At 37.4% G+C, this 10,439-nt stretch overlaps 2 protein-coding genes and 1 long non-coding RNA gene across 4 annotated transcripts; 1 reads left to right on the top strand and 2 right to left on the bottom strand.

The window, feature by feature from the left end:
* Positions 1–750: 750 nt before the first annotated feature.
* On the bottom strand, positions 751–3,005 carry LOC113298416. Its single transcript, XR_003334193.1, has 4 exons — positions 2,889–3,005; positions 2,294–2,451; positions 1,397–2,185; positions 751–822 (listed from the first exon to the last, which is right to left on the bottom strand). It is a non-coding gene; the product is annotated as an uncharacterized LOC113298416 (long non-coding RNA).
* Positions 2,763–4,217, top strand: LOC113298414. Of its 2 annotated transcripts, XM_026547151.1 has the most exons (5): positions 2,763–3,131; positions 3,290–3,407; positions 3,523–3,621; positions 3,830–3,973; positions 4,068–4,217. In XM_026547151.1, exons 2-5 carry the CDS (start codon positions 3,324–3,326, stop codon positions 4,104–4,106), a joined length of 366 nt encoding a protein of 121 aa, XP_026402936.1. In that variant the 5' UTR covers positions 2,763–3,131; positions 3,290–3,323; the 3' UTR covers positions 4,107–4,217. The 2 variants fall into 2 exon arrangements, 1 of the variants encoding a protein (XP_026402936.1); XR_003334192.1 differs by lacking the exon at positions 4,068–4,217 and having other exon boundaries at positions 2,767–3,131; positions 3,510–3,621; positions 3,830–3,967.
* Positions 4,218–4,327: 110 nt separating this feature from the next.
* Positions 4,328–10,111, bottom strand: LOC113298413 (kinesin-like protein NACK1). The gene is made up of 15 exons (XM_026547150.1): positions 9,921–10,111; positions 9,122–9,418; positions 8,926–9,015; positions 8,712–8,812; positions 8,369–8,485; positions 8,200–8,281; positions 8,038–8,105; positions 7,890–7,949; positions 7,683–7,807; positions 7,229–7,427; positions 6,890–7,027; positions 6,712–6,804; positions 5,648–6,589; positions 5,119–5,441; positions 4,328–4,908 (listed from the first exon to the last, which is right to left on the bottom strand). Exons 2-15 carry the CDS (start codon positions 9,366–9,368, stop codon positions 4,581–4,583), a joined length of 2,913 nt encoding a protein of 970 aa, XP_026402935.1. The 5' UTR covers positions 9,369–9,418; positions 9,921–10,111; the 3' UTR covers positions 4,328–4,580.
* Positions 10,112–10,439: the final 328 nt, after the last annotated feature.

Genomic DNA, 10,439 nt, shown 5'->3' with positions numbered 1-10,439 from the left:
TCATTGACTGCAGCTTCTTTACAGATGCTTTTTGTCTTGTCCAATTTAGCTTCTCCAATTCCCCTATATTCCAAAGATTGCAATGGTGATAACTTCTTCTCATGCTCAATATTTTCCCCTTCAAGAGCCTAAAAATCAAGCAACATATAACACATATAAGCAATCACTAAGACTAAGACTGATGCTCCACGTTACATTGAAACTCAACAAGACACCTAATGGCTTCACAAGCAAATTAAAATATGAATTATCAAAGGTCAAATTTCCAATTTATAATGAATTCAATGTTCAATATCCTAGTCTAGTGGTTCTCAATTTTGTGTCACAAACAAGCAGTACAATTCTGCATACCTTAACTTCCTGGTATAGCTTCTTCTCCCATGCCAAGAGTTGCTCCAATGTGGAAAAGTGACTCTTCGGACCTTGTTCCACAAGCGCGCCGGTATCCAATCAATACTAAATATCCAAAGGAGGTTTTGATATCTAGCTTGAACTCAAATTTGTCAAAAGACAGTTTCTGGTCAGTCAAAATGTGAAACCCCAATCAATCCTAAACCCAAATAAACTTAATTTTCATTCAAAAAGAAAACTACAAACTTTTCATTTAGATGGGCACGACTAATTTCAAGCAGATTAGAGACAGGCTCACCAGCAACAACAGCTTTCTCAAGATACTATTTGATACAAGCAACAATTTGAGCAAGATCTTTATGTCTTACCACCAATTTCATATTTGCTATCTCACCACCACCTCCGCCGCCATTGCCGCCATGATTATGAACAGACTTATTACCCAGTTCCATATGCATCATAATCCATCACCTGCAGTTCAGTTTAGCTTACAGTCACCACTGCCATCAACAAATCCATCTCAGTCATAACCTAGGAACAAAACAAACAATCAAATCTATTAAAACCCAACACCACAAAACCCATTTCAGTTCAACATCTCTTCTTATCGATCGACAACTCAATCCACCGAAGAATCATCTCAACCAATCACTACCACCATCAAACAACAACCAAAAGACTCATCCTGGTTTTGTGAAATTAGCATTTCCATTTCAATTTCACATTTGGTTCCTTGATTATAATGTTATCTACCATTCCAAATAAATGCTTCCACCTTAAAATTTTCATTCTCCTCTGTATCCACATCTAATCCTTGGCTTAAATGTAACCAACCAAATTTTCTTCAGAAAAATTTCACTACAGATCCATGTACACATTCAATAATATACAGATCCTTGTCAAACTTCAAATGAAAAATTAGTTCAAAAATCATAAAGTCTTCGACCAAAAAAAGATCATCAAATTAGATCCCTCACAGACTAATTCCACCAGCAAATTTGACAAAAATTTAACAAAAAATTACAAGAAATTTGTGATTTCTTACCGCTATCGCCGATGAGACAAATTAGGTTATCAAATTTGACATCACCACTCCGTCATCTCTTCCTTGAAAATCGATCTCAATCATCAATTCGTCACCAACCCATCCCTGTTCTTCAATTGAAGTTACAATCGCAACCCTAATTTCAACAATTTATTCATCTAATCTTACAGAAATATCAAAACATCACCAGATCCACCTGTGTTTTCTTCTGAATTTGAAAATGAAACTATGGTTAGGGTTTTAATTAAGGTTGGGGGTGGTGGTGGTAATGGTGTTGATGGTTAAGGAATTGAAGGAGGCGGAGGAGGGTGGTGGTAGTGGTGAGATACGGAGGCGCAGTAGTGTGGTCGGGGGAGCATAAAATTTCTGCTGGCGTAGAGATCTGTTATTGCCGCTGGTAGTGATGGTGGTGGGGAGAAGGAGAAGAAAGAAGAAGAAAAAAGAAGAAGAAGAAAAGCTAAAAGGGTATGTTTTTTTTTTTTTAAAGTAGACAAAACTAAATTTGATCATTATTATTTGACCTGGGATTTTTGTGCCACTTTTTTATGAAATTGTTTTAATTTATTAAAAATATTATGGCTGGATTTTTTGTACCACAAAGTTGGTCACCTAGGTGTTTTGTCACTAATTTTGATTAGTATGGCCTTTTTTGCTTTTCACATGTAATATACTGTCCTACGATAACAGTCAGGAAGTGGTGAAGAAAAGCATTACACTCCGATGCATACAATCAATGGTGAGTTCATCGAGTTCCTCCAAAATCTCGTTGCTGCCCCACTTATGCACAGACTAATTAAGCAAAATAATAGGAATGATCAGGTTTAAAGCATTTCGGAAGATATCAACATATTTGCGCATAACTCAAAAGCGTCAGAGCCAGAGTAATGAAGTTGTTACCTTGACCTGATCATTCTCAGAAGGTACTGCATTCGACTTAAAGTTCCTAGATGCTCCCCTGGAGAGCCTCTGAGATACGAGTCTTCCTACAGCTCTCAGTGCCATCTTCAGAAGTTGTCTTTCTTTAGCCTTAAAAAGACAGAATAGTTTTCCTTAACCTGTTTAAAAGCCTTACAATCGTTAAGCACGCGAGGCTGTGTACAGTGTAATTCGACACCATAAATACGATTGAAGCAACTGGATAGTATCAGACGACACTGCAGACCATGCACCAATATTAGGAGCTATCTTTTTCATAGCTAGAGGTGTGAATATCTTATCAGCCATGACTGGTATTGTATCTAAACAAAATCAAAACACATCATATGCAATCACATAGTGCCCATCTACACCTATATTTTCCCAAATTGGTTATTATTCTCATAAATTTCTACACTGAACAGATGAAGGTACATAGAAACCTAAAAACTGAAGCTTGTTTACCAACTAAAAATAACTATAAATAAAGACAATAAAAACCGATGTTTGAAATCAGAGCAGAAGAAAATAAAGGAAATTCGATCGAACTCTTAAATCGACGTTTAGATAAATATACCTCTTAGCTTCCCTCTACAAAATTTGATTGGAAAACCCTGATCTTTCCCGCTCTCGGTTATCGCGTCTTTTCCTTTTCTTTTATTTTGGATGCCCCAGGAATAATACTGCCTCCGATCACAAGCCTTATTTTATTTGAAACGGAGGTAGTATATAAAAGGAGAGAGAGGTCCGTCCCCGTCACGGTTCTGGTGCCTGGTTGAACGCAGCACATCTCTCGCCAACAAAGGAAGGACCGGACGAGGTAGTTTAAGCATAATAAATTGACCTAATGGAATGATCTTCGTCTCTCCTTTTCAGATTAGTTTCATTATTGTTTGATCGATTGATTTTTTTGGTTTTTTTTTTAATATGTAGGAACTTTTGGGGTTCACATTTTACGGTTTTTTTTTTCTAAATTAGGATTAATTTTAGAGACAAGGATAAAGCAGAAATCATGGCACTGAAAAGAGTTGCAACACATGTATCTCAGTGGCTGTTGAAAGGAGAGGAAGGAGTTAGAAACTATTTTGCTGATCCGGTCTGTCAAACTTTCAATGCTAATTTGAGTTTTTATTCTCATAATCTTATATTGGTATTGCATTAAGTTGATTATCTATTTATTGTTATTAATTGTGCTCAGGTTGTACTTAAAGGTCCAAAACTTTTTGAAATATGAAGCAGAAATTTTCAAGGAGGGAGATCTCGCTATACAAAAGCTAGAGAGACTCAAAGCTGAATTTATGCGCCTTCAGGTAACTGCTTCTACTTTCCTCTAGCTGATTACTGTCATTAGTATTAGTAGCAGTATCCTATCCATGAACAGTTTTTAATTTCAAGAAAAAATTACAACAATAAAAGAAAAACAAACAGGGTTGAGCTTCACCACATGCTCTCATCTCGTACGCCGTTTCGCGATGAGTACTAACACTTACTAAGTTGACATTAAAATTCTGTCTTCAGGAACTTTCTGCAGAATGTAAAGTAAAACATGGTGCAGCTGAGAAGTTTACGGCTGTTATTGTGGGTAGTTTTGTTGCAGTTTATGCTTATCATATCTCGCTAGAACGTGCAGACTTACAGGCCCTTAAAGAGGAAAACAGGATGGCAAGTTTCTGCCCCCCTTCCCTACTATCAGATTCTAAACTTTGCAATTTGTAATTTTTCTAATGATTCTTTTTCCTTTGTTTTGCTGCTATAGTTATTGGAGCAGAGACGTGGGCGGCTTGCCGATCATTAAGTTATGTGGTTGGGGTCACCTGGGTTCAAGTTCTGGATTATATGCCATGTGCTGAGTTATGTAAGTTATTACTAGGGTGTGGGCATTTTCTCTTTTGTGAATGGGGTAATTCTGGTACCAACAAATTCACATTATTTAGAATATCAACTAGCCAAATAATTTGGATACCAGAAAACACAGACAAATCTTGAAGTTACCACGCCGAAGGCAAAATAAAAAGAAGTAATGATCAATAGAAAGCAAATAACATAACATTATCCCGATACATCCGTTCTCCTAGCTCACGCCGGTGTCCTATCTTGCATCTGACAATTCAAGCCGTCCGGTTGCCCAACAACCAATAAGTTAAATAACACATCATCAAGAACCGTCAAACTCATTTTGTACAGAATACCAGATGTATTCTGCACGTGATTGCCAGACAGAGAACTTAACTGATGATCCAATGAGGTTCGCTCTTTCACTGTCTCCCCTTTACAAGTGTAGAAAGTTTGAAATTGGATTCCACCCTAAAGCCCATGGTCTTCTATCAGATGGAAGTGCGAAATTGAGCTCAAACATCTCTTTAGAGAGATTGCCACTTTCACAGAATCCTACTAGCTTCGCAACTAATTCCGCACTCTCTTGTATATGTTTAGCATCTTTAGGATCCACCCATAGCCTGTTTATAAGCTGTAGCTTCCTATGCTTACCAAAGAGAGGAACTTCCCACTTTATGTACAGTGAATCTCGCTCTTCTGCACTCAAACGTGTAATCAACCTCTTCGCGAGGAACTCTCTCTCCCGCTTCAATGCTCTGACACTGCATTAAACAGAAAAAGCTCAATGAGTATTAGTAGGATTCATTTTCTTCCTTGCTCCAATTGGAACCTTTTTTATTTTGTTTTTTTTTTGTTATAGAACGTTAAACAAAAGACGGGGTTTTACGAAACACTCAGTAGCATACATCTTAGGATTTCAAACGGAGGGACATAAAAGAGCTCGTGAACACACAGATGTTAGATATTAGTACCTTGATGACAGAGACATCACAGGCTCATCTCCTTGTGGGAGTGGACTTGCATTGCCAAGTTCGGCAAAGTGCTGCTGCAACCAAGTTAAACGCCGCAGCTCCACTTCCATATAGATTTGATCAGCTTGATCACCCTTAAACAGCAAATAAAATTGTGTCCGATGAATGATGGAGACTTGGCATAAGTCCCATAATTCAATGATCTGCTGCCTCTGCTCCCGGAATGTCACTTGCCAAGACACAAATGGATCCTGTACCTCAGATATGTATTCATCATTCTCGATATCATATCCAGCAACTTCATTTGCTTCCAGTTCCAGCACCTAATGACATATGTTCCACCATATAGGTTAGGGGAGATCTTATTGATTAACGGAATTAACACAATAACCAATTTACTGACATTTGGACGCAGAACGCAAGTCCCACACTATGACCGGGTGGTAAAATTGACAGTAAGTGTTCCGATCACATCATGGGCCAACTGTATTAAACTGGCTTGAAAGCATGAATATGAACCTATACAAACCTGGCAAACAAGTAGCTGTTTTTGGTACTGCAGTTTGGCGACACGCTCTTTAAGTTCGGTTACATAAGCCCTTATGCTTCTCACATTCTCTTCGGCAGCATTCTGAAACATCTTCTGCATTTTCCGCATGTTAACTGAACTTGAGCGTTGAAAACATGGGGTTCCTTCTCTAGAAGAGATATCACCATCTTCACTTTTGGTTGGGGTATCTTTTTCAGAACCCTGAAAAATCGCACCAGATGCAATATCATCATTCTGGGGATCCTTATTCTCAATCTCCGACTGCAATACCTGCCGAGTTGATGAGATAGGGGAGCATGGAGATCGTATGAGATTCTGTATATTGGGACTAGTACTTGAGGTCAAAGGCTTCTTCTTCTTCTTTGATTGAGATTTATATTTGTGATTTTTCTCATTGTTAGGTTGTTGACATTTGTTACTCGGCAGAGACAATACTAACTTGTCTATAGATTTCTGGACATTTTCGAGCTGCTCCTCAAGACCAGCAATTGTGCTTCCTTGTGAATGAAGTTTAGTAATCTCTTCTTTCAGGTTAGCACTGATACTTTTATGAGGTGCAATCACATCTCCAACTTCAACTTCTTTTTGTACTGATCTAACCAAACACATTTCCCTTATCTCCGCTTGTAATCTGGCAATAGTCTCGGCCGCATCCTGATTACCTAATCTATGACAAGCAACCTCTTTCTGTAGTACTTCTAAAGCTCGGTTTGCCTCGTCCCCGAGCTGCTCTTGGAGTTGTTCAAGTTTACGAATTTCATGCATAAGAGTGAACGGAGCAGTCGATGATTGCCTCATGGTTTGCTGGCCCATAGTTATTCTTGTTCTATCTGCACGTGCAATTTCAACCTTCTGCGATGGTGCTTCGGAAAAGGAGAGACACTTTTTCACTCGATTAGGTGACTCCAGTGGATTGAAATCCTGTAGCAGATCAAAAAAAGGAAGAAGCAATTTTATAAATTATATCAGCGTGTGCAACTTTGCTTGGACGTGTATATGTGCATGATGGATAAATACATAAATAGATAGAGAGAGATGCATACTAGCTGCTCTTCCTGAAGTTTCCTACGCAATTCTTCTGCCTGGGATTGGGCAAGGTCTCTCTGACGCTTCAGTTCTTCAATTTCCATCTCCATCTACGAAGTTGAAGAAAAGCAATTTAGTTTGATGCAGGTAAATTCTTGAAACCCGAATCCTTAATAAGAGGAGCTTTTAAAATACCTGCTGAATCATCAAATCCTTTTCTCTAGATAAAGCATCTGTATCTGAACGCACAGATGGATCTGGAGTTCTCAGCTCCGCTTCAAGTCTAGCTACTTCTTTCTGCAAGTGTTTAACTAATTGTTTTTCTGACACAACCTGTAAATAAGCATGTAAATGTGAAGCTAAATAAGTTTATCACTTCGTGGAGGACTAGGAAGATGAGAAAAAAAAAACTTTTACTTGTTCTCCAAAATCAAATTGAAAATGCAACTAAACTTGAATAAGCAGTAAGCAACTAATACAGAGAGAGAATATATGAATACCTAAGAAAAGACATACGACATAAGAAAGGCATACCATATTCACTTGGGCGTTGTTGGTGACTTCCTTTGCACGGGTGGCAAAGGAGAGAGTGTTGCGAGATTGTTCGAAGTGACTCATTGCCGGACTAAGTGTGCATATGATAGCTGTACGAGCATTTCCACCAAGTGAGTGTTGCAATATGCGTGTGAGTTTTGAATCCCTGTAAGGAATATGGCCACTTCTTTTTCCAGCACTGACAAGAAATGGTTCAACGAGAAAACCAATAAGTCGACCATTTCAATGAATCTAAAAGGGGAAAAAACCAAAACGAAAAAGTAACAGTTGCCAAAAGAGGATATCCCATAAAAATATATGTTTCTGGTTTACCAAACTGGAGTAAGTAAAATGTTCTCAGAAAAACTAGCATTAGTAGCAAGCCATCTCCTTGTTTAAAATATCAAAGGCTACAATTCAGTTACTAATGTAGCGTTCGCGTATAAATTCTTACCTGAGTTTTCTGATTACAGTAGTCAGAGTCATTAGACTAAGGTTAATGTGGCAACCTTCCCTTAGCCTAGCCCCGTCTGCATGTGTCTGAGTAGCTCTTTCACTACCAGCAAGGTCTACAAAGTTCTGCAGGTAAAAAAAGTACAAGCATTAACACCAGAATAAAAAATTCCCACTTAACTGTGAGATGCTGCAATGAGATTCTTACCAAGCTTGCAATGAAAGATCTCACACAATCCGAATTTTCGCGAAGGGTACTCTTAATGGTCTGCATTGTTATCAAAAAAATAAGAAAATGGTCCCTAAAAATACATACCAAGATCAGCAAGGAGATCAAAATCTAGCATTTAACTTACAAGTCTTATTATCTGGTGTGATCTCGAACTCGTGTCATTCAATGCTGTTTCACCCACCTGCCTTTGTGCTACAAAATATACAAAATACCGATTAATGAGAATATAATTTTTCCTAGCAAACTTGCAGTCATCCCAGTATATAACTCAAGCATTCACTTTTACCTTCACAGATACCAATCAACTGTCTTAGATGCTGATCGTTACGAGCTGTTTCTTCCACCAGTTTCTCAACAACAGTTCCTTTCTGTACCATATGAAGAAGAATATGAAAACCCGACCATAAAATAAATATGAACTTGGAACACACTATTCATAAGGACAAGGCAAATACCTCCGGGTCATCCAATAATTTAAGGCTGCGTCCCGAATCTAAATTTAACAGGTCCCTTACATTCTCGTTATAGATTTCTAGCCCAGAAATTTTAATGGTGAAATCTCTCTCCGGGTTCTGCAAAGCAATGGAAACCAGATACAATAACATTGTTAACAACAGCAATTGGAATTTTCTAGAGTAACATTTTTGAAAATCAAGAGAACATCTTTCTTAAATTAACTGTAAAGTTCTGCTGTTATCGCGATGCTCTGATCTATCCTACAGTAATCCATTCTCTTAACGTCTAAAACATTTATAATTTAAACTTTCCCTTCTTAATTTAAGACTGAAAGATACTTACATCTATAATATGGTTATAAATATCATTTACAGCATTGTCTGTTATTCCTCTCATTGTGTAAGTTTTTCCGCTGCTAGTTTGCCCATAAGCAAATATTGTTGCTGAAGAAGAACAAAAAGTCAAAACAAAAAACTGTTAACTGATATCCATAGTTAAAGATAGACACCAGATCAGAATTGAAATTAGGAATTACTTCAGTGATAACTAATATTACCATTTATGCCTGTCAATGCAGACAGAGCAACATTCTTTACACCATCTTCATACACATTCCTAGTTAAACTAGCAGGTCCAAATACTTTATCTGTCACCAGAAGAATAACATAAAATTTCAGTTATGCTACAATTTCTACTAAAACAAACAAATGATACTACTAAACCATTCAGAATATATTAGTATGTGTTAATACCAAAAAAATAAGAAGTTGGGGCAATTTGACGCTCCTGAGACGGCGCCTTGGTTACGATCGTATGATCGTCAACGCACTCCCATGCTACTTGATCTTTAAGTGATTGTTCCCTTTTATTTAGGGGCCTTAGTCTCACAGTTACAACAATTTTCTCTTCTTTTACTCTGGATCCCCCTGGTGTTGATGCTGGTGTTCTCTCTATCTTTGAAGCTGGTGTACTTGGACAACTTCTACTTGAAGTTGACATTTTTTAGTGCTCAACTTTATAGATACTTTACAGATTTCTCTTCTAATCCTCTGAAAGCAAAACAGTATAAGGCTAAATCATGGTTAGGAACCTCATCAAATATAATCCTACTAGGGTTTGACCAATTAATGTAAATTGACAAGTAAATTTGATAAATTTCTTCCAAAATGAGGTTAGAGAACAAAAGATTTCGGCATTGGATTGGAACAGAGACCTTCTACTCTTACCGCTTTCAAAGTTTAAGATCTGTTTCTATGCATCACTTAAAACCCTATAAAAATTCGATCACTCAACTTTATAATTTGTAAGAAGCAGAAACAACTAATCTCCATTAAATACTATTATGATGATTGAATTGCGAAGGATCTTAAGAAAATTGTTCTCAAAAACCCTTAAAAAGGGAAAGTTCAGTTTCTATTTTTTCTATGTTCTAATGAACAAGGAAACTTTGTATTCTAATTGGAACACAGAAAAGAAACAAATTCCACATCTGTGTAACCTGAAAACAATAAAATCTATCTGAGAAATAAAAGGATAAGGTAGAAAACTCACGAGAATCCAAGGAATTTCTGATTGAATTACTGGATCCAAACCAGCAAGAACACCGTTCAATTTGATCAACAGACAAAAGAAAAAAATTGGGAGAGAAATTCGACCAGTTTATAAAATGAAATTTGGTGTATGCCGTTGGGATGTCGTGAGATGGAAAAATAAGAAGAATCGACAGTGTAATAATTCTAAAAAGAGCGTTTGCAAGAACTTTAACTTTTTCTAAGGTTTTAAATGGGAAAGAGAAATGTTTTAATCAATTTTGAATTTGAAGTTCAACGGCTAGTTCATTTTTCTCAATTCCATTTCTCGGGAAACGATAAAACGCAATATATCGTCCGTGAACGGAAAAATGAGCTGTGGATTTATTTTCTTTCGTTTCTAATTCTAACAACAAGAATGAGCTGGACAGCTAGAGAAACCAAACCCTAGTTGGTAGGCCGTTCACATCCGACAATTTTCCGTAACTTATGGTGAGTAAACCGGGTCATTTTGACTAAAAGTGACTACCGAGTCGAAGGG

The sequence above is a fragment of the Papaver somniferum genome, chromosome 7, assembly GCF_003573695.1.
Source record: "Papaver somniferum cultivar HN1 chromosome 7, ASM357369v1, whole genome shotgun sequence".
Classification (NCBI taxonomy): Eukaryota; Viridiplantae; Streptophyta; class Magnoliopsida; order Ranunculales; family Papaveraceae; genus Papaver; species Papaver somniferum.
The sequence above is the reverse complement of the archived record's forward strand: the minus strand, read 5'-3'. Positions and strand labels throughout refer to the sequence as shown.

Coding starts and splice junctions, on each gene's coding strand:
- LOC113298414 (XM_026547151.1), top strand. CDS start 3,324: ATGGCACTGAAAAGAGTTGCAACACATGTATCTCAGTGGCTGTTGAAA. Junction 3,408..3,522: donor GAAACTATTTTGCTGATCCG/GTCTGTCAAACT, acceptor TTGTACTTAAAG/GTCCAAAACTTTTTGAAATA. Junction 3,622..3,829: donor CTGAATTTATGCGCCTTCAG/GTAACTGCTTCT, acceptor TTCTGTCTTCAG/GAACTTTCTGCAGAATGTAA.
- LOC113298413 (XM_026547150.1), bottom strand. CDS start 9,368: ATGTCAACTTCAAGTAGAAGTTGTCCAAGTACACCAGCTTCAAAGATA. Junction 7,950..8,037: donor CACACCAGATAATAAGACTT/GTAAGTTAAATG, acceptor ATAACAATGCAG/ACCATTAAGAGTACCCTTCG. Junction 6,590..6,711: donor AACTTCAGGAAGAGCAGCTA/GTATGCATCTCT, acceptor GATCTGCTACAG/GATTTCAATCCACTGGAGTC.